At 46.5% G+C, this 21304-nt stretch overlaps 1 protein-coding gene across 1 annotated transcript in view; it reads left to right on the top strand.

Moving 5' to 3' along the window:
* LOC140914239 (interleukin-1 receptor-like 2) overlaps nt 1-21304 on the top strand; it is a 54662-nt gene that overhangs the window by 8479 nt on the left and 24879 nt on the right. The window contains exons 3-6 of the mRNA XM_078853800.1: nt 5413-5865; nt 6569-6638; nt 7974-8229; nt 20695-20881. Coding sequence (XP_078709926.1) covers nt 6578-6638; nt 7974-8229; nt 20695-20881 — 504 coding nt within the window. The 5' untranslated portion in view covers nt 5413-5865; nt 6569-6577. The remainder of the gene's footprint in view (nt 1-5412; nt 5866-6568; nt 6639-7973; nt 8230-20694; nt 20882-21304) is intronic.

Genomic DNA, 21304 nt, shown 5'->3' with positions numbered 1-21304 from the left:
ATCCCTGTCTCCAGCCCAGAGCCCTGACCCCCTCCCGCAGCCCTCACCCCAACTCTCTGTCCCAGCCCTGAGCCCCTCCCACACCCTAAATCCCTCATCCCCAGTTCCATCGGGTCACGGGCATCAACAATTTTCTTCAACTGGGTCCCCAGAAAAAAAGTTTGAAAACCACTGCCAAAGAGCATTGCTTTTTATTTACATTATATAGATAACACTAGCTACCTCCTGTCACATTATTCAGTACCCCTATTTCACCAATTATTCAATACAACCTATTTAACCACATTATTCAAAATGTAACCAATCATGCACTGGCACCTATGTGTCCTCCTCCCTGCTTAAATATTTCTTACATTTTATCTCTCATGCACAAATTATAACTTATTTATGACCACCTCTTTTTGTGCAGTGGGCAGCATAAATTCACTGGCTTATTTTATCAAATTTACCATTTGCTGAGTCTTTTGGTATCCTCCCTAAACTTTCCAGTGCCTGGGGGTGTCTCTACTTTACAACCCTGGGTGTTATAACTCTTGTTAGGGGCATTCCTGAGGTGGGGGTACCTTATTAGCAGCAGAACAATTTTTTCTTACTTTTAATGGTGAAATCCCTGAGTTTCACCCAAGGCTAATCAAGGTTAGTTTAGTATGGTGGTGAATTAGGTCCCAGGCCTACTGTAGCTATTCAGCAACCAGTTCCAAACACAGGTGCTCTTCCTTCTGCTAACAAGCTTCGCCAAGATTACTTACCCAAAGCGTTTGAAGTCCACAGAGAGGAGCTGAAAGAGCGTATGAAAAAAGCTGCTTCTGCTTGCATTATGTTTGACAAGTCAACGGATGACAAACATAATCATATTGTGAGTCTGGCTAGCAATCAATGGCATGTTCATTTTTCTAAAATTGATAAATTCACTGCTGCAGTGAAAAAAATGTTTAAGCACTGGCCCGCTCGCAAACTGTGTTTCAAGGCTTTCTTTGCAAGAAAAAAACAGCCCAATCCTGACCGACTGCCTCTGTCCAGAACCAATAGCGACATGATGGAATGGGTGGTTTGAAGCAGTTCTTTGCCACGCTGAACATGTAAGTGGCTACTGCAAGTTCATTGACAGTGAAATGGAGATTTCACCTGACACTTACTCAGTGATGAGCTGCCAAAACCTTAACAACCGGTTCCCTCCTCACCCCACGAGGGGGTCATGGCCTACCCCGCCCTGCGGGACTTCTGCCCCATCCAACCCCTCATGTTCCTTGACGCCCCACCCTATCCCTGGGATCCCTGCCCCCTGACAGCCCCCGGAACCGGGCAGGAGGCTCTTGTGGGCCACCGTAGTGGGTGCCCACCCTGCCCCTAAGAACCAGAGGGACCTGCCAGGGGCGGAGGTGGGGAGTCCTGGCAGTGCTTACCTGGGGCAGCTCCCAGGAAGCATCGGGCAGGTCCCTGTGGCTCCTAGAGGTGGGGTAGCGTAGGTGGGGGGGTTGGAGGGGGAGCGGCCACTCCCCCCACTGATCACATCGAAAGTGGCACCTTAGGCGCCAACTCCGTGAGTGCTCCGGGGCTGGTGACGATGCAGAGCAGAATGCATTTTTACAAAGAGTGTTCAAGAAAACAGCAGACAAACTGAAGACACTGAAGAGAATGTTGCCAGACCAGCTCAATGAGGCCCAAGGTTCAGATAGCCCGGACCGTCATTTATGAAAGCAGTTTGGGTATTGGATGTGAAACAAGTGAATATGTTATCAGAGCAAGTGCTCCCTCTGGAGGTAATCCCTATGTTTGGCCGCAAAGCTAAAGCACAGCTTGCCCCATACACCGTTTTGTACAAGTGAGTGTGAATTAACTTGGAGAGTTTTGGGATTCACCTGCCATTCTACAGCGTTTTCCAGAGTTAGCAGAGATAACAAGGCAATCACTATCAATCTTGCGTCATTTCTGTGGATGCCAAGAGTGCTGTGTGTACCTGTCGCTTAAAGCAGCCTCTTACCAAATGACTGGAGAATAGCTAATGTAATGTTATTTAAAAAAAAAAAAATAAAAGGGAGAGGGCTCCAAAAGTGATCCTGGCAATTACAGCCCAGTAGGGTTATGTCTACATTGCAGTGTAAGCCCAGGGTTAGTGGGACTCGAGTCAGCTGACCCATGTTAGGGAACCCTGTTGTGTGTCTACATTGTTTTCTAACCCTATATTAGAACTTTTCTAAACTGTTCTTGTGGTGCCCATATTGGCAGAGGGAAATGTTATTTCCTGACTGCAGGGAAATCTGCCGTGTGTGCAGCTGAAGTATTCTAATGTATAGTGACAAAATAGGATGTTTGTGTGAGAGGAGTGAACTAGTCAGCTGTCCATGGGGGCCTGGAAAATACACCCTCCCCTGCAGTATGACTGACTATCTGGAGTTGCTGCTTCCGGAAAAGTTTGCAGCTATCAGCAGCCAGGATTGGGTCAGAATCCATGAGGGAATTAACACGAGGCTGCATTAGGTCACATGTGGCTTACTCTGTTATTGCTCCAACAAACGTCGAAATCCATAGGTTTCTTCCACTCTAGGTTGGCACTAGGGGAAAAAACTGACACTTGGAGACCTGATTTTGTGACCCGCTGACTGTATGGACTACTTCTAACTGAAATGGACTAGATTTGGAAATAAAATACTGTTTCCCAAACACACACACTCAGTTCACTGTTCACAGGTGGCTCCATAGACCTAGGAGGAGTGATTACAGAGTGGCAAATTTCTTATTACTGAAAGGAAAACATGACTGACCCTGACAAACATGTGTGACTTAACAGTTAAAATGACCTTTACAGCTGTTTATGAATGTTTGAAATTCCAAATTGCCATTTTGAATGCCACATGCGGGGAGGAGAGGGCGAAGAAGAAGGGAGTCACGTAGGCAATGTGATGCAGTCTGCCCTTAGTGGCCATGCTGCTAGCCGGGACTTGTCATTATTGCATTGTTTCTTACAGCAGAAATCCTTCCCATTACTGTAATAATAAACTGTAAATTTGCCTTATACACTTACCGGGCTTTGAGGTGGCTTCTGCCTCCACCAGGTTTGTTACAAGCTCGGCTGTGTTGGGGGGGATCAAACAGCCCTGCTGAGTAGGGACCAAGAATTTGCTGTTAATCCTGGTCCACAATCTGCTCTTGTTAATCCTGGTCCACAGTTCCATTAAAACTGTCACTTCATGCTCCTCATTGGGAGCCTGCTTCTGGCTCCCATCAGACCCCATGCTGATGGAGGTCATTGGCCGCTATCCTAGCTGACCAGGTCATTATGAAGCACAGTTGCCTCCATGCTGGGCACAGTCGTCATAAAATGGACATGTTGTTGGTGAGTTACCCGAGGTGCAGTTCTTGTCCCTCGTCTTCCAGTACTTGTTCTTCAGCCTCTTAATACATTCCCTGCACTGATCACCAGTCTGGAATATCTGCAGAGCTGTCAGCTTTTTAGCTATCTGCTGGTACACGTGGTCATTCCTGGTGCTTTTGCTGAAGTCCACAGTTTTACTGACCTTGCACCAGAGATTGACCAAAATTTGGCTGTGCTCCCATGACCATGAAGCAGTGCGCTTTGGAAAAGGTTCTTTCAGTTCAATCTCTATTGCAAACCCAGGAGGCTCTCCGATAGTGTGGTTGCAGATCAGTGATCAGAAGAGAATGGGTTAATGACCTGAGCTGCTGCCATACGCCAAGAAGGGAGTAGTTTCTGGTTTCAATAGAGTGGATTGGAGCTTGTTGGGATAGAGAGAAGTAAGGAAGTTGTCCTATGGAATTGTGGGTTACTTCTGGCAAACTACTAGACATGGGCAAGTGGGGCTGTGTCTACACTGCAAAGCCATAGGGCTCAAACAATGGATCCCGGCTTGACTTGAGCTCCAACCCTGTTGCCTTGCAGGGTCCTGGGACCCTGGGTCTGAGTCCTGGGTTAGCGGAATTGCAGTGTAGACGCAAGGTAGGTTAGGCTTGACCCCGAGCGCTAATATGGGCTTATGTTGCAGTGTAGACGTACCATAGGCCTAACTTGAGGACCAGGCAGATTGGTTGAAACTATTGTAAAAAATGGAATAATCAGACACCATAGGTGAACACGATATATTGGGGAAGCATCAACATGACTTTTGTAAAGGGAAATCATGCCTCACCAATCTGTTAGCACTCTTTGAGGGTGTCACAAGCATGTGGACAAGTGTGATCCAGTTGATATAGTGTACTTGGACTTTCAGAAAGCTTTTGACAAGGTCCCACACCAAAGACTCTCAAGCAAAGTAAGCAGTCATGGGGTAAGAGGGAAGGTTCTTTCGTGGATCAGTAACTGATTAAAAGCTAGGAAACGAAAGGCTAGAAATAAATGGTCAGTTTTCACAATGGAAAGTGGTTATCCATAAGGATCTGTGTTGGGATCTGTGCTAGTCAACATATTCATAGATGATCTGGAAAGGGAAGTAAACAGTGAAGTGGCAAAGTTTGCAGATGATACAAAATTACTCTAGTTAAGTCCAAAGCAGACTGTGAAGAGTTATAAAGGGATCTCATAAACTGGGTGATTGGGCAACAAAATGGCAAATGAAATTCAGTGTTGATAAGTGCAAAGTAATGCATGTTGGAAAACATAATCCAAACTATACTAAACTAAAATGCTGGGATCTAAATGAGCTGTTACTACTAAAGAAAGTGATCTTGGAATCAACATGAATAGTTCTCTGAAAATAAATGCTCAATGTGCAGCAGTAGTAAAAAAGCTGACAGTATTAGAAACCGTTAGGAAAGGGATAATTAAGACAGAAAATACAATGCCACTATACGAATCCATGGGATGGCCACACCTTGAATGCTGCATCTAGTTCTAGTCGCCGCATCTCAGAAAAGGTACAGAGAAGAACAATAAAAATGATTAGGGGTATGGAACAGCTTCCTTTTGAGGAGAGATTAAAAAAACGGATTCTGTTTATCTTAGAAATGAGTCAACTAAGAGGGGAAACAATAGAAATTTATAAAATCATGAATGGAGTGGAGAAAGTGAAGTGTCGTTTACCCCTTCATATAACACAAGAACCAGGGTCTCCCAATGAAATTAATAGGCAGCAGGTTTAAAACAAACGAAAGGAAGTATTTCTTCACACAATGCACAGAAAACCTGTGGAACTCGTTGTGATGCTGGCAAACCAGGTGCCAGTGGACTGCAGGCATTAGCTAAGAACTAACAGACTCATAACTGGAGACTGGATCAGTTTACCTGTGTGTTAGTTTTGCTCAAAATTAGTCTTATAAGAATGTATTTAGTGTTTAGACTCTCTGAAATGCTTGTAAGGTGCTGCTTGCATGAATCTAACTTTTAATGGCTGTATTCCATGCTACAAAAAATACGTAAGTTTTGCTTTATAACTTTGAAAATGTTTGTTCTGAACCCAGGTATGGGAATCATGTCCCCCACCCCGCAGCCATCCAGAAGGACTATCAAAATAAAGATGAGCCATCAAGGAACATCGCAATACAAAGGATTGGTTAATGGCCCTATCACACCTAGGAAAAGCTGTGTGCAAGGAAGCTTATCCTATGGACTTGAAAACTGAATGAAGGAAATAAAATCACAGGAAATTTGTCCAGCTCTCTCTTTGCTGTTTGAACGCTGAGAGGGCCAGAGACTGAGGCAGGTATCCCAAGATACTTTGAATTGACAGATCTCTACAACTCTGTCACTCTAGTGATTTAGATAACTCATTTGTGTGTATATATTTGCTTGCTTTAACCTGTAAATAACTCTTATTTCTTTTCCCTAGTTCAATAAACCTTTAGATAGTTTATTACAGGATTGGTTACAGGCATTGTCATTGATGTAAGCTCCTGGGTACCAACTGATCTGGGGTAAGTGTTGGTCTCTTGGGAATGGAAGCAACCTGAATATTGTGTGATTTTTGGTGTGACCATTTATCACTGAGTCCAGCTTGCCTGGGTGGCAAGATAGACTGGAGAGTCTAAGGGGACTGTCTGTGACTCCATGGTAAGACTCTTACACTAGGAGTTCACATTGGTTACTGGGTTGGTGAAATCTAATTATAGAACACACCACCAGTCTGCCCTGTTTTTGACAGTCTGCCCTGTGGTAGGCCCTCGTGAGCCGCTCCAGACAGCGTGACACTCATTGCTAGGATATGTTATGAAGGTCAAAAGTACAACTAGGTTAAAAAAAGAACTAGTTAAGTTCATGGAAGTTAGCTCCATCAATGGCTATTAGCCAAGATAATCAGGGACGCAACCCCACGCTCTGGGTATCCCTAAGCCTCTGACTTCTAGACGCTGGGACCGGACAACGGGGATAGATCACTCAATAATTGCCCTGTTTTATTAATTACCTTTGAAGCATCTGGCACTGGCCACTGTCAGAAGACAGGATACCGGGCTATATGGACCATTGGTCTGACCCAGTATGGCCGTTCTTATGAGGTCCTTGTGTACAAAAAGATCTATAAAAATACAAGTTACAGTGTGGACGCTTGTAATTTTTGTTCTGCTCTGAGTTGTACTACTTTGAGAGAGACAATACTGAATCTATTTTTTTTCCCTCTAGTAAAACATAATGGCTACAGCTGTGATTACCTGCAGTATAATCCTAGTGTTTATCTCTTCAGTGAAGGCAGGTAAGTTGATCAGATGGTTTCTTAATTACTTCCTCTGAAATGCGCTCTTTTCACATACATGTATTATAACTTACTTCTCAGATACCTGAAAACAGCTATTTAAGAACAGAGATGTAGTATGACCAGTAGAGACGCTAGTCTGAACTCTATATATTTAGGGTGTGCTGTATTTTCATTATAAAATGGTGTGGCTTTTATTTGTGATCTTAAGTTGCTTTGGTGTGAAGTTTGTCAGTGCATTATGTGTGCTTTCCAAACCTAGGCATTTTTAAATGAGCACTGTAAAAAGTATTGAATATCCTAGATTTGACACACATTTGATATTTTCAGTGTGGAGAATTCTCAAGACTTATATTTGTACATCTTTCAGTGTCTCTATATAATCCTACAATGTATACACCTTATTGTTCCAGATCTGGGCAGGGTTAGGCTGACAAATTATTTTACAATATCAAGGCCCCATGTATCTGTTAATTCCATGCTGCCATTGACAGCAAAGCAGCAGAAAGCTCATACAAGCGGGGGACAGAGTAGCAGAAGTTGGAAATGACAGCCCCATAAAATTCTCCTTGTTTTCCACTCTCCCCCAATGTGCAGACTTGGAGAATGTAGAAGGACCTTTGTACCAGTATGTTGTGATCAGGTATTTGCACATTGGGATGGAAAAAGTCAGGTAAAGAACAATGACTGTTTCCTGGAAGTTGGCATGCTCTGCTTGCTTTCAGCATATTTCAGAGTGAGAGTTGATGCTGGCGAAACTAGTCATTTATTGCATGGGCTGATGGAACAACTGAAGACTGGACAGTACTGCTACAAAACAATGTAGGGTGAGATTTTCCAAAAGTACTCTCTATTAGCCTAACTCTACTCTCATCAAAGCCAATGGTAAGCTCCCCTTGACTTCAGTGAGAGCAGAGATAAGTTGCTATTTAGTGCTTTTGAAATTTCAACTCGGTGCGGGAAGGGAGGTGAAACAAAATATGCAATCTAAACTCAGTGTGGGGAATTCTAGATAGGCAAAATATAATTACTTAAACTGGGATTTGGCTATCACATTGAAGCTGACAGTTTCTAATGTTATTCTCCTAATTCCTTCACATAAAATAGTCAGATTTCAGATTGCTGGGGAACTCTCTGCCTTCTTTATGATTAGAATTTCACTAACAGAATTTTTGTGTATAGTTATCGAATATCATTTAGTTTGTAGATGCTGGAGTTGCCTGTCCCACAAGAGTATTTAAGGATGAATATTGAAAACCTGTTAAAGAAATAGACAATTTGTCTCCATAGTTCTATACTCATGTCTTTTTTAAATTTTGTCTCCATGTTTTTTAGACGAATGCATGGTACATGATGTGCTGCATAGTCAAAGTTTGTTATCTGTACTGGTAGGAGAACCTCTTACTATTGATTGTTTGTTAGATAAAACACTAGCTCTTCAGCACATGAATTACAGCTTGACTTGGTATAAAAGTGGGAGAAAAATACCTGTAACTCAAGTGAAACTTTCCAGAATACATCAGCATGAGAACTTGCTTTGGTTTATGCCTGCAATTTTAGAAGACTCAGGATCCTATGAATGTGTCATATGGTAAGAATCTGTTTTTCCTTTGGTCTGGTTTTTTTACAAAAGCTACACGCTGTAGATGTGAGCTTGAAAAAATAATAATTAAATAAGTATCTGAATTATTTTTCTGATATTAAGTCTGGGCTTAGCTTGTAGTTTTCCCTTCACAAACTCTTACGGTTTATTATTAAAAACAGAGCTACTCATTTTGATTTACAGCAGAGCTGATTTTGATGAGGCTGTTACACTTTATTGGAAAAGAATCCCAAGTACATTCATCGCTGACACAACTTCATGATTAGAGCTGGTCAGAAAATACTAATTATTTTCTATGGAAACTTTCAAACTAAAGGAGATTATTTTTAAAAAATTTGAATTTTTTTTCAGAATTTTGACTTTTTTTAAAGAAAATTATTGGAAGTGAAACATTTTCATTTTGATTGGAATTTAATGGAGTTAACAGTTTTGTTTCTTGGTAATAAAATCTTTTATTTCATGTAGTTGAAAATCAGAAAATTACAAACGCTGCAAAAAGTTGTAATGAAAAACACTTTTCCTTGAAAAACTTCCAGAGGAAACACTTTCAGCCAGCTCTAGCCATGATATCATGAGGTTTGTGTCTATTCAGATATCATGATGATAGGACACAAGGGCGGCAAAACCTCAGCTGGTATTAATTGCTATAGTTCCAATTACTTCAATAGAGCCAAGACAAATTGCACCAGTGGAGGATCTGCCCCAGTGATTTTTTTTCCCAAGAGGTGCACCCCAGTCCTGCTGCCCAGTGTTAAAAACTCATGCCCATCCTAACCCTCTTCAGGCTTCCAGAAAACCATGTCCAGCCGTAATTTTCAGTTGTAATCCAGATGTAGCCATGGTCCCAGAAATCCTTCCCTGTTCTGGCCCTTGAAGAACTAAGAGCTGATCTAAATTGATGTATTCTTTCCCAGCTACAGCATTCTCCTGGGTCCCTAAAATTCAGTAATCATATTTCTTTCTTCAGCATAAGCCAGTTGCCTGGACGCTGTTTGAAGGCCAGTAGACAGGGTATGATGACGTTCATTCATGGACATGTATTTGCACATGGGAGGTTCATACCCCAGTTCGAACAGTGTTTGTTTGCTGTGAGTTTTCAGGGATTGGAGGAATTTTTTGCTAATTAAAACACGACTAGCAAACAAATTCTCTCAGACTTTTAAAACAGTCAGTTCATTGGCAGTCTGAAGTAATTAGGCAGACCCAAAGAAAAAAAGACTCTGTGAGCCAGGTTCTCTGGTATAGTGCAGCAGCTGGTCTTGCACCACTAGTGGACTTTGACCCAAAAATCCTCTGGTCATAAAGCTGGCATAAGCATGTCAAGGAAGATCACACCAATGTAAGGACAGTTTTCTGGTGATGTAAAGCCAGTGTAGGGGCTCTTTCCTTGCTGCCAGAATAGCAGAAGAGGAAGCATAGCTAGGTGACTCTTACACCACACCAATCCTTTTGTCCCCTTCTGTGCAGACTTAAATTAGATCAGCTTGAAGGCTGCTGTAACTTGGGGTATGTCTACACTACAAAATTAGGTTGAATTTATAGAAGTCGGTTTTGTAGAAAGCGTTTTTGTACAGTCGATTGTGTGTGTCCCCACACAAATGTTCTAAGTGCATGTAGTCGGCGGAGTGCGTCCACAGTACCAAGGCAACCATCGACTTCCAGAGCGTTGTACTGTGGGTAGCTATCCCACAGTTTTCGCAGTCTCCGCCGCCCATTTGAATTCTGGGTAGAAATCCCAGTGCTTGATGGGGCTAAAACATTGTCGCGGGTGGTTCTGGGTACATATCGTCAGGCCCCCCTTCCCTCCCTCCTTCCGTGAAAGCAAGGGCAGACAATCGTTTTGTGCCTTTTTTCTTGAGTTACCTTTGCAGATGCCATACCACGGCAAGCATGGAGGCCGCTCAGCTAACCATCACCGTATGTCTCCTGGGTGCTGGCAGACGCGGTACTGCATTGCTGCACAGCAGCAGTTTATTGCCTTTTGGCAGCAGACAGTGCAGTATGACTGGTAGCCGTTGTCGACGTAGTCCTGGATGCTCTTTTAACCAACCTCGATGAGGTCGGGGCACCTGGGTAAACATGGGAGTGACTCAGCCAGGTCATTTCCCTTTTAAGTTTTGTCTCATGGCGATTGAGTCCTACCGGCAGTCCTAGTGCACTGTCTTTTAATCAGCAGCCAGGAGAATATGATGGCCAGCAGTCATACTGCATCGTCTTCTGCCGAGCACCCAGGAGATGACGATGGCTAGCGGTCGTACTGCACAGTCTGCTGCCAGTAAGATGTATAAAGATAGATGAAGTGGATCAAAACAAGAAATAGAGCAGATTTGTTTTGTATTCATTTTCTCCTTCCTCCCTCCATGAAATCAACGGCCTGCTAAACCCAGTTTTGAGTTCTATCCTTGAGGGGGCCATTCAGTTTCTCGCAAAGCCACCCCCTTTTGTTGATTTTAATTCCCTGTAAGCCAACCCTGTAAGCTGTGTCGTCAGTCGCCCCTCCTTCCGTCAGGGCAACGGCAGACAATCGTTCCACGCCTTTTTTCTGTGCAGACGCCTTACCACGGCAAGCATGGAGCCTGCTCAGATCACTTTGGGAATTAGGAGCACATTAAACACCACGCGCATTATCCAGCAGTATATGCAGCACCAGAACCTGGCAAAGTGAAACCAGGCGAGTAGGCGACGTCAGCGCGGTGATGAGAGTGATGAGGACATGGACACGGACACAGACTTCTCTCACAGCACAGGCCCTGGCAATGTGGGTATCATGGTGCTAATGGGGCAGGTTCATACGGTGAAACGCCGATTCTGGGCTTGGGAAACAAGCACAGACTGGTGGGACCGCATAGTGTTGCAGGTCTGGGATGATTCCCAGTGGCTGTGAAACTTTCGCATGCGTAAGGGCACTTTCATGAAACTTTGTGACTTGCTTTCCCTGCCATGAGGCACAATAATACCAAGATGAGAGCAGCCCTCACACTTGAGAAGTGAGTGGCAATAGCCCTTTGAAGCTTGCAACGCCAGACAGCTACCGGTCAGTTGGGAATCAATTTGGAGTGGGCAAATCTGCTGTTGGGGCTGCTGTGATGCAAGTAGCCAACGCAATGAAAGATCTGCTGATATCAAGGGTATTGACCCTGGGAAATGTGCAGGTCATAGTGGATGGCTTTGCTGCAATGGGATTCCCGAACTGTGGTGGGGCCATAGACGAAACCCATATCCCTATCTTGGCACCGGAGCACCAAGCCGGCAAGTACCTAAACCGCAAGGGGTACTTTTCAATAGTGCTGCAAGCACTGGTGGATCACAAGGGACGTTTCACCAACATCAACGTGGGATGGCCGGGAAAGGTACATGACGCTCGCATCTTCAGGAACTCTGGTCTGTTTCAAAAGCTGCAGGAAGGGACTTTATTCCCAGACCAGAAAATAACCCTTGGGGATGTTGAAATGCCTATAGTTATCCTTGAGGACCCAGCCTACCCCTTAATGCCATGGCTCATGAAGCCGTACACAGGCAGCCTGGACAGTAGTGAGGAGCTATTCAACTACAGGCTGAGCAAGTGCAGAATGGTGGTAGAATGTGCATTTGGACGTTTAAAAACACGCTGGCCCAGTTTACTGACTCGGTTAGACCTCAGCCAATATTCCCACTGTTATCCCACTGTTATTACTGCTTGCTGTGCTCTCCACAGTATCTGTGAGAGTAAGGGGGAGACGCTTTTGGCGGGGTGGGAGGTTGAGGCAAATCACCTGGCTACTGGTTACGGACAGCCAGACACCACGGCGGTTAGAAGAGCACAGGAGGGCGTGGTACGCATCAGAGAAGCTTTGAAACCAGTTTCATGACTGGCCAGGCTACGGTGTGAAAGTTCTGTTTGTTTCTCCTTGATGAACCGCCCTCCCCCTCCGCCCCTTTGTTCACTCTACTTCCCTGTAAGCTAACCACCCTCCCCATCTCCCTTCGATCACTGCTTGCAGAGGCAATAAAGTCATTGTTGCTTCACATTCATGCATTCTTTATTCATTCATCACACAAATAGGGGGATAACTGCCAAGGTAGCCCAGGAGGGGTGGTGGAGGAGAGAAGCACCAGGAGGGGTGGTGGAGGAGGGAAGGACAAGGCCACACAGCACTTTAAAAGTTTAAAACTTATCGAATGCCAGCCTTCTGTTGCTTGGGCAATCCTCTGGGGTGGAGTGGCTGGGGGGCCAAAGGCCCCCCACCACGTTCTTGGGTGTCTGGGTAAGGAGGCTATGGAACTTGGGGAGGAGGGCGGTTGGTTACACAGGGGCTGTAGCGGCGGTCTGTGCTCCTGCTGCCTTTCCTGCAGCTCAACCATACGCTGGAGTATATTAGTTTGATCCTCCAGCAGCCTCAGCATTGAATCCTGCCTCCTCTCATCACGCTGCCGCCACCTGTCAGCTTCAGCCCCCTCTTCAGCCCACCACTTACTCTCTTCAGCCCGCCACCTCTCCTCCCGGTCATTTTGTGCTTTCCTGCACTCTGACGTTGTCTGCCTCCACACATTCGTCTGTGCTCTGTCAGTGTGGGAAGACAGCATGAGTTCAGAGAACATTTCATCACGAGTGCGGTTTTTTCACCTTCTAATCTTCGCTAGCCTCTGGGAAGGAGAAGATCCTTGAAACACACGCAGCTGGTGGAGAAAAAAAAAGGGACAGTGGTATTTAAAAAGACACAGTTTATAGAACAATGGGTACACTCTTTCATGGTAAACCTTACTGTTAACATTACATACATAGCACATGTGCTTTCGTGACAAGGTCGCATTTTGCCTCCCCCTTCCCTGTCGCTAACAGCAGGGAACATTTCTGTTCAGCCACAGGCAAATAGCCCAGCAGGAACGGGCACCTCTGAATGTCCCCTTAAGAAAAGCACCCTATTTCAACCAGGTGACCATGAATGATATCACTCTCCTGAGGATAACACAGAGAGATAAAGAACGGATGTTGTTTGAATGCCAGCAAACATACACTGCAATGCTTTGTTCTACAATGATTCCCGAGTAAGTGTTACTGGCCTGGAGTGGTAAAGTGTCCTACCATGGTGGATGGAATAAGGCTGTCCTCCCCAGAAACCTTTTGCAAAGGCTTTGGGAGTACATCTAGGAGAGCCGCAAATGCCAGGGCAAATTAATCATTAAATATGCTTGCTTTTAAACCATGTGTAGTATTTTAAAAGGTACACTCACCAGAGGTTCCTTTTCTGTCTGGCGGGGCCGGGAGGCAGCCTTGGGTGAGTTCGGGGGGTACTGGCTCCACGTCCAGGGTGAGAAACAGTTCCTGGCTGTCGGGAAAACCTGTTTCTCCGCTTGCTTGCTGTGAGCTATCCACAACCTCATCATCATCATCTTCCTCGTCCCAAAACCTGCTTCCTATTGCCTCCATCTCCATTGAAGGAGTCAAACAACACGGCTGGGGTAGTGGTGGCTGAACCCCCTAAAATGGGATGCAGCCGCTCATAGAAGTGGCATGTTTTGGGCTCTGATCCAGAGCAGCCGTTCGCCTCTCTGGTTTTCTGGTAGGCTTGCCTCAGCTCCTTAAGTTTCACGCAGCACTGCTTCGGGTCCCTGTTATGGCCTCTGTCCTTCATGCTTTGGGAGATTTTGACAAATGTTTAGGCATTTCGAAAACTGGAACGTAGTTCTGATAGCACAGATTCCTCTCCCCATACAGCGATCAGATCCCGTACCTCCTGTTCAGTCCATGCTGGAGCTCTTTTGCGATTCTGGGACTCCATCATGGTCACCTGTGCTGATGAGCTCTGCATGGTCACCTGCAGGTTGCCACGCTGGCCAAACAGGAAATTGAAATTCAAAAGTTCGCGGGCCTTTTCCTGTCTACCTGGCCAGTGCATCTGAGTTGAGAGTGCTGTCCAGAGCGGTCACAATGGAGCACTATGGGATAGCTCCCGGAGGCCAATACCGTCGAATTGTGTCCACAGTACCCCAAATTCGAGCCAGCAAGGCCGATTTAAGCGCTAATCCATTTGTCGGGGGTGGAGTAAGGAAATCGATTTTAAGAGCCCTTTAAGTCGAAAAAAAGGGCTTCGTCGTGTGGACGGGTGCATGGTTAAATCAATTTAACGCTGCTAAACTCAACCTCAACTCCTAGCCCTGGTCTAGACTAGGACTTTAGGTCGAATTTAGCAGCATTAAATCGATGTAAACCTGCACCTGTCCACACGATGAAGCCCTTTATTTCGACTTAAAGGGCTCTTAAAATCGATTTCCTTACTCCACCCCTGACAAATGGATTAGCCCTTAAATTGGCCTTGCTGGCTCGAATTTGGGGTACTGTGGACACAATTCGACGGTATTGGCCTCCGGGAGCTATCCCAGAGTGCTCCATTGAGACCGCTCTGGACAGCACTCTCAACTCAGATGCACTAGCCAGGTAGACAGGAAAAGAACCGCGAACTTTTGAATCTCATTTCCTGTTTGGCCAGCATGGCAACCTGCAGGTGACCATGCAGAGCTCATCAGCACAGGTGACCATGATGGAGTCCCAGAATCGCAAAAGAGCTCCAGCATGGACCGAACGGGAGGTACGGGATCTGATCGCTGTTTGGGGAGAGGAATCCGTGCTATCAGAACTCCGTTCCAGTTTTCGAAATGCCAAAACCTTTGTCAAAATCTCCCAAAGCATGAAGGACAGAGGCCATAACAGGGACCCGAAGCAGTGCCGCGTGAAACTGAAGGAGCTGAGGCAAGCCTACCAGAAAACCAGAGAGGCGAACAGCCGCTCCGGGTCAGAGCCCCAAACATGCCGCTTCTATGATGAGCTGCATCCCATTTTAGGGGGTTCAGCCACCACTACCCCAGCCGTGTTGTTTGACTCCTTCAATGGAGATGGAGGCAATACGGAAGCAGGTTTTGGGGATGAAGAAGATGATGATGATGATGAGGTTGTAGATAGCTCACAGCAAGCAAGCGGAGAAACCGTTTTTCCCGACAGCCAGGAACTGTTTCTCACCCTGGACGTGGAGCCAGTACCACCCGAACCTACCCAAGGCTGCCTCCTGGACCCAGCAGGCGGAGAAGGGACCTCTGGTGAGTGTACCTTTTTAAATACTATACATGGTTTAAAAGCAAGCATGTGAAAGGATTACTTTGCCCTGGCATTCGCGGTTCTCCTAGATGTACTCCCAAAGCCTTTGCAAAAGGTTTCTGGGGAGGGCAGCCTTATTGCGTCCTTCATGGTAGGACACTTTACCACTCCAGGCCAGTAACATGTACTCGGGAATCACTGTAGAACAAAGCATTGCAGTGTATGTTTGCTGGCATTCAAACAACATCCGTTCTTTATCTCTCTGTGTTATCCTCAGGAGAGTGAGATATAATTCATGGTCACCTGGTTGAAATAGAGTGCTTTTCTTCAGGGGACACTCAGAGGAGCCCGTTCCTGCTCGGCTGTTTGCCTTTGGCTAAACAGAAATGTTCCCCGCTGTTAGCCACAGGGAGGGGGGAAGGCTGAGGGGGTAGCCACACGGTGGGGGGAGGCAAAATGCGACCTTGTAACGAAAGCATATGTGCTATGTATGTAATGTTAACAGCAAGGTTTACCCTGAAAGAGTGTAGCCACTGTTTTATAAAATGTGTCTTTTTAAATACCACTGTACCTTTTTTTTCTCCACCAGCTTCATGTGTTTCAATGATCACAGGATCTTCTCCTTCCCAGAGGCTAGTGAAGCTTAGAAGGAAAAAAAAACGCACTCGCGATGACATGTTCTCCGATCTCATGCTGTCCTCCCACACTGACAGAGCACAGACGAATGCGTGGAGGCAAATAATGTCAGAGTGCAGGAAAGCACAAAATGACCGGGAGGAGAGGTGGCAGGCTGAAGAGAGTAAGTGGTGGGCTGAAGAGAGGGCTGAAGCTCAAATGTGACAGCAGCGTGATGAGAGGAGGCAGGATTCAATGCTGAGGTTGCTGGAGGACCAAACCAGTATGCTCCAGTGTATGGTTGAGCTGCAGCAGAGGCAGCTGGAGCACAGACTGCCACTGCAGCCCCTGTGTAACCAACCGCCCTCCTCCCCAAGTTCCATAGCCTCGACACCCAGACGCCCAAGAATGCGGTGGGGGGGCCTCCAGCCAACCAGCCATTCCACCACAGAGGATTGCCCAAAAAAAAGAAGGCTGTCATTCAATAAATGTTAAAGTTGTAAACTTGTAAAGTGCTGTGTGGCATTTTCCTTCTCTCCTCCACCACCCCTACTGGGCTACCTTGGTAGTCATCCCCCTATTTGTGAGATGAATGAATAAAGAATGCATGAATGTGAAGCAACAATGACTTTATTGCCTCTGCAAGCGGTGATTGAAGGGAGGGGGGGCGGGTGGTTATGTTACAGGGAAGTAGAGTGAACCAAGGGGTGGGGGGTTTCATCAAGGAGAAACAAACAGAACTTTCACACCGTAGCCTGGCCAGTCATGAAACTGGTTTTCAAAGCTTCTCTGATGCGTACCACGCCCACCTGTGCTCTTCTAACCACCCTGGTGTCTGGCTGTCCGTAACCAGCAGCCAGGCGATTTGCCTCAACCTCCCACCCCGCCATAAACGTCTCCCCCTTACTCTCACAGATATTGTGGAGCACACAGCAAGCAGTAATAACAGTGGGAATATTGGTTTTGCTGAGGTCTAAGCGAGTCAGTAAACTGCGCCAGCGCGCCTTTAAACGTCCAAATGCACATTCTACCACCATTCTGCACTTGCTCAGCCTGTAGTTGAACAGCTCCTGACTACGGTCTAGGCTGCCTGTGTACGGCTTCATGAGCCATGGCATTAAGGGGTAGGCTGGGTCCCCAAGGATACATATAGGCATTTCAACATCCCCAAGGGTTATTTTCTGGTCTGGGAATAAAGTCCCTTCCTGCAGCTTTTGAAACAGACCAGAGTTCCTGAAGATGCGAGCGTCATGTACCTTTCCCGGCCATCCCACGTTGATGTTGGTGAAACGTCCCTTGTGATCCACCAGAGCTTGCAGCACTATTGAAAAGTACCCCTTGCGGTTTATGTACTCGGCGGCTTGGTGCTCCGGTGCCAAGATAGGGATATGGGTTCCGTCAATGGCCCCACCACAGTTCGGGAATCCCATTGCAGCAAAGCCATCCACTATGACCTGCACATTTCCCAGTGTCAATACCCTTGATATCAGCAGATCTTTGATTGCGTGGGCTACTTGCATCACAGCAGCCCCAACAGCAGATTTGCCCACTCCAAATTGATTCCCAACTGACCGGTAGCTGTCTGGCGTTGCAGCTTCCACAGGGCTATCGCCACTCGCTTCTCAACTGTGAGGGCTGCTCTCATCTTGGTATTCATGCGCCTCATGGCAGGGAAAGCAAGTCACAAAGTTCCATGAAAGTGCCCTTACGCATGCGAAAGTTTCGCAGCCACTGGGAATCGTCCCAGACCTGCAACACTATGCGGTCCCACCAGTCTGTGCTTGTTTCCCGAGCCCAGAATCGGCGTTCCACAGCATGAACCTGCCGCATTAGCACCATGATGCATGCATTGTCAGGGCCCATGCTTTCAGAGAAATCTGTGTCCATGTCCTGATCACTCACGTGACCGCGCTGACGTCGCCTCTCGCCCGGTATCACTTTGCCAGGTTCTGGTGCTGCATATACTGCTGGATAATGCGTGTGGTGTTTAATGTGCTCCTAATTGCCAAAGTGAGCTGAGCGGCCTCCATTCTTGCCTTGGTATGGCGTCCGCACAGAAAAAAGGCGCGGAATGATTGTCTGCCGTTGCTCTGACGCAGGGAGGGGCAACTGAGGACACGGCTTACAGGGTTGGCTTCAGGGAGCTAAAACCAAGAAAGGGGGTGTCTTTACATCAAGGAGTATTTCAGGCAGGACTTCACGGAGGGTTCCAATAAGAAATGGTGCACATAAGTTATTGTTCTTATTGGAACAAGGAGGTTAGCCTGGCCTCTGATTGATACATGGCTAGATTTACCTCGCTGCACCTTCTCTGTGAGTGACTGCAGTGTGACCTAGAGGAATGGGTCCCCTAGACAGGGGAGGAGGCAAATGTGTACAAAACAAATCTGGTCTATTTCTTGTTTTGATCCACTCCATCTATCTTTTACATCTTTGGCTGGCAGCAGACGGTGCAGAAGGATTGCATGCCATCCACATCTCATGGCTGCTCGGCAGAAGATGGTACAGTACGACTGCTAGCCATCCTCATCTCTTGCCTGCCTGGCAGAAAATGGTACAGTACAACTGCTAGCAATCCGTATCGCCTGCCTGCTCACCATAAGACTGTTCAATAGGACTGACTGCAGGACTAAAGAGAATGGCCTGGTCAAGTCACTCCAAATTTAGTCCCTGCGCCCATGTCTGTCCAGGCGCTCCCAGCTGACGTGGCCAGGAGCACTTCGGACACGATGAGGACGGCTACCAGTCATACTGCACCGTCTGCTGCCAGAAGGCAATGGGTTGCTGCTACTGTGTAGCAAAGCCGTACTGCGTCTGCCAGCACCCAGGAGACATAGGGTGACGGTTACCTGAGCGGGCTCCTTGCTTGCCGTGGTATGGCGTCTGCACAGGTAACTCAGGAAAAAAGGCACGAAACGATTGTCTGCCCTTGCTTTCACGGAGGGAGGGAGGGAACGGGGGCCTGACGATATGTACCCAGAACCACCCGCAACAATGTTTTAGCCCCATCAGAGTGCTCCATTGTGACTCCTCTGGACAGCACTCTCAGATGCACGATTGTTTGCTGTTGCTCTGACGCAGGGAGGGGCGACTGAGGACACGGCTTACAGGGTTGGCTTCAGGGAGCTAAAATCAACAAAGGGGGTGTCTTTACATCAAGGAGTATTTCAGGCAGGACTTCACGGAGGGTTCCAATAATGGTGCACCTAAGTTATTGTTCTTATTGGAACAAGGAGGTTAGCCTGGCCTCTGATTGATATATGGCTAGATTTACCTCGCTGCACCTTCTCTGTGAGTGACTGCAGTGTGCCTAGAAGAATGAGTCCCCTAGACGGGGGAGAGGGGGAAGCAAATGAATACAGAACAAATCTGGTCTATTTCTTGTTTTGATCCACTCCATCTATCTTTTACATCTTTGGCTGGCAGCAGACGGTGCAGAAGGACTGCATGCCATCCACATCTCATGGCCGCTCGGCAGAAGATGGTACAGTACGACTGCTAGCCATCCTCATCTCTTGCCTGCCCGGCAGAAGATGGTACAGTATGACTGCTAGCAATCCGTATCGCCTGCCTGCTCACCATAAGATGGTTCAATACGACTAACTGCAGGACTAAAGAGAATGGCCTGGTCAAGTCACTCCAAATTTAGTCCCTGCGCCCATGTCTGTCCAGGCGCTCCCAGCCGACGTGGCCAGGAGCACTTCGGACATGACGATGATGGCTACCAGTAGTACTGTACCGTCTGCTGCCACAAGGCAAGGGGTTGCTGCTACTGTGTAGCAATGCCATACCGCGTCTGCCAGCAATGGGTTGCTGCTACTGTGTAGCAAAGCCGTACTGCGTCTGCCAGCACCCAGGAGACATAGGGTGACGGTTACCTGAGCGGGCTCCATGCTTGCCGTGGTATGGCGTCTGCACAGGTAATTCAGGAAAAAAGGCGCAAAACGATTGTCTGCCCTTGCTTTCACGGAGGGAGGGAGGGAACGGGGGCCTGACAATATGTACCCAGAACCACCCGCGAGAATGTTTTAGCCCCATCAGGCATTGGGATCTCAACCCAGAATTCCAATGGGCAGCGGAGACTGCGGGAACTGTGGGATAGCTATCCACAGTGCAATGCTCCGGAAGTCGACTCTAGCCTCGGTACTGTGGAAGCACTCCGCCGAGTTAATGCACTTAGAGCATTTTCTGTGGGGACACACACACTCGAATATATAAAACCGATTTCTAAAAAACCAACTTCTATAAATTCGACCTTATTCCATAGTGTAGACATACCCCTAGTGTAGACCAAAGCTTGGAAGGGGGATTGGCAGAGCACCAGATTTGGAGGAGTGCAACGGCGAGCTTTACACCACATGTGTGTACATGCTGATCAGCATTCTGTGCAGTTTAGTTGCTCCTCAGGATCTGTCTCTTAATTTGTTCATAGTTTGTGGAATGTCATACCTGACCATGTTGTCTTCTCTTCTCTTTTTTTTTGTAATCGTATGGGCTTTGTGGATTATGGAATGAATGAAGGAATTGATGCTAGGGAAAGTAGAGCTGGCAGGGGGAGTGGGGTAGGAAATTCTTGTTACAGGATCCTCTGACAGTCGATGTGCTAGACAGCAATGGATTTGCTTCTGGGGGGAACTATGTTCCCAACTTTCCAGCCTGATGTTAAAGCTTCATTAGAACTGGCTAAAGAGAAAGGGTAGTAGGTATGAAAAGGATATAAGTATGAAAAATATTAGAACTGTAATTCACCTGCTTTATTTTCATTACAGGAATTTAACAAGCTGCAACAAAATATATTTCAATGTAATCGTTTTCAAAAATACTGCTGGTTTGTGTTTTAATGGGGATTTTTTCTATGCTCAAGAGATACCAGCATCATCAAATGAAAAGATTGTGTGTCCTCATCTAGACTATTTCAGAGATGAGAAAAATACTTTACCCATTCACTGGTATAAGGTATAAGACCATGTGGGGTCTGTCCCCTATTTCATTTTCAGCCACTGTTTTGTGTTTTAACTGATGTTTAGAATTGGTAATGGAGGGTGGGGAGAAAGAATAGATCATATGACTTTTTTTTCTGTGACATGGGATGTACATGTGAGGAGACTTGTGTGTCACGGTGAAATTACTATAATAAAGTGTAGATAAGCATGTCTATTTTAGCTGCCCACATGACACGCAAGGGGCCTATTGTTTTGAAGGTGATTTCATCTTCCCCTTCCCTCATATCGAACAAAAAAGGGGACCTTAACAACATATATACGTAGTTACATAGTAGGGTGATTGTGTTCTTGAAGAGGCTGGCCTGATGTGTAGCCAGACTTCAGTGTGAGTTGAGGATGCTGAGCCCATCGCAGCACTGAGTCCTGTCTTGGTAGA

The sequence above is a fragment of the Lepidochelys kempii genome, chromosome 1 (genome assembly GCF_965140285.1).
Source record: "Lepidochelys kempii isolate rLepKem1 chromosome 1, rLepKem1.hap1, whole genome shotgun sequence".
Taxonomy (NCBI): domain Eukaryota; kingdom Metazoa; phylum Chordata; order Testudines; family Cheloniidae; genus Lepidochelys; species Lepidochelys kempii.
Note: the sequence above shows the minus strand (reverse complement) of the source record. Positions and strands in the feature narration are given on the sequence as shown.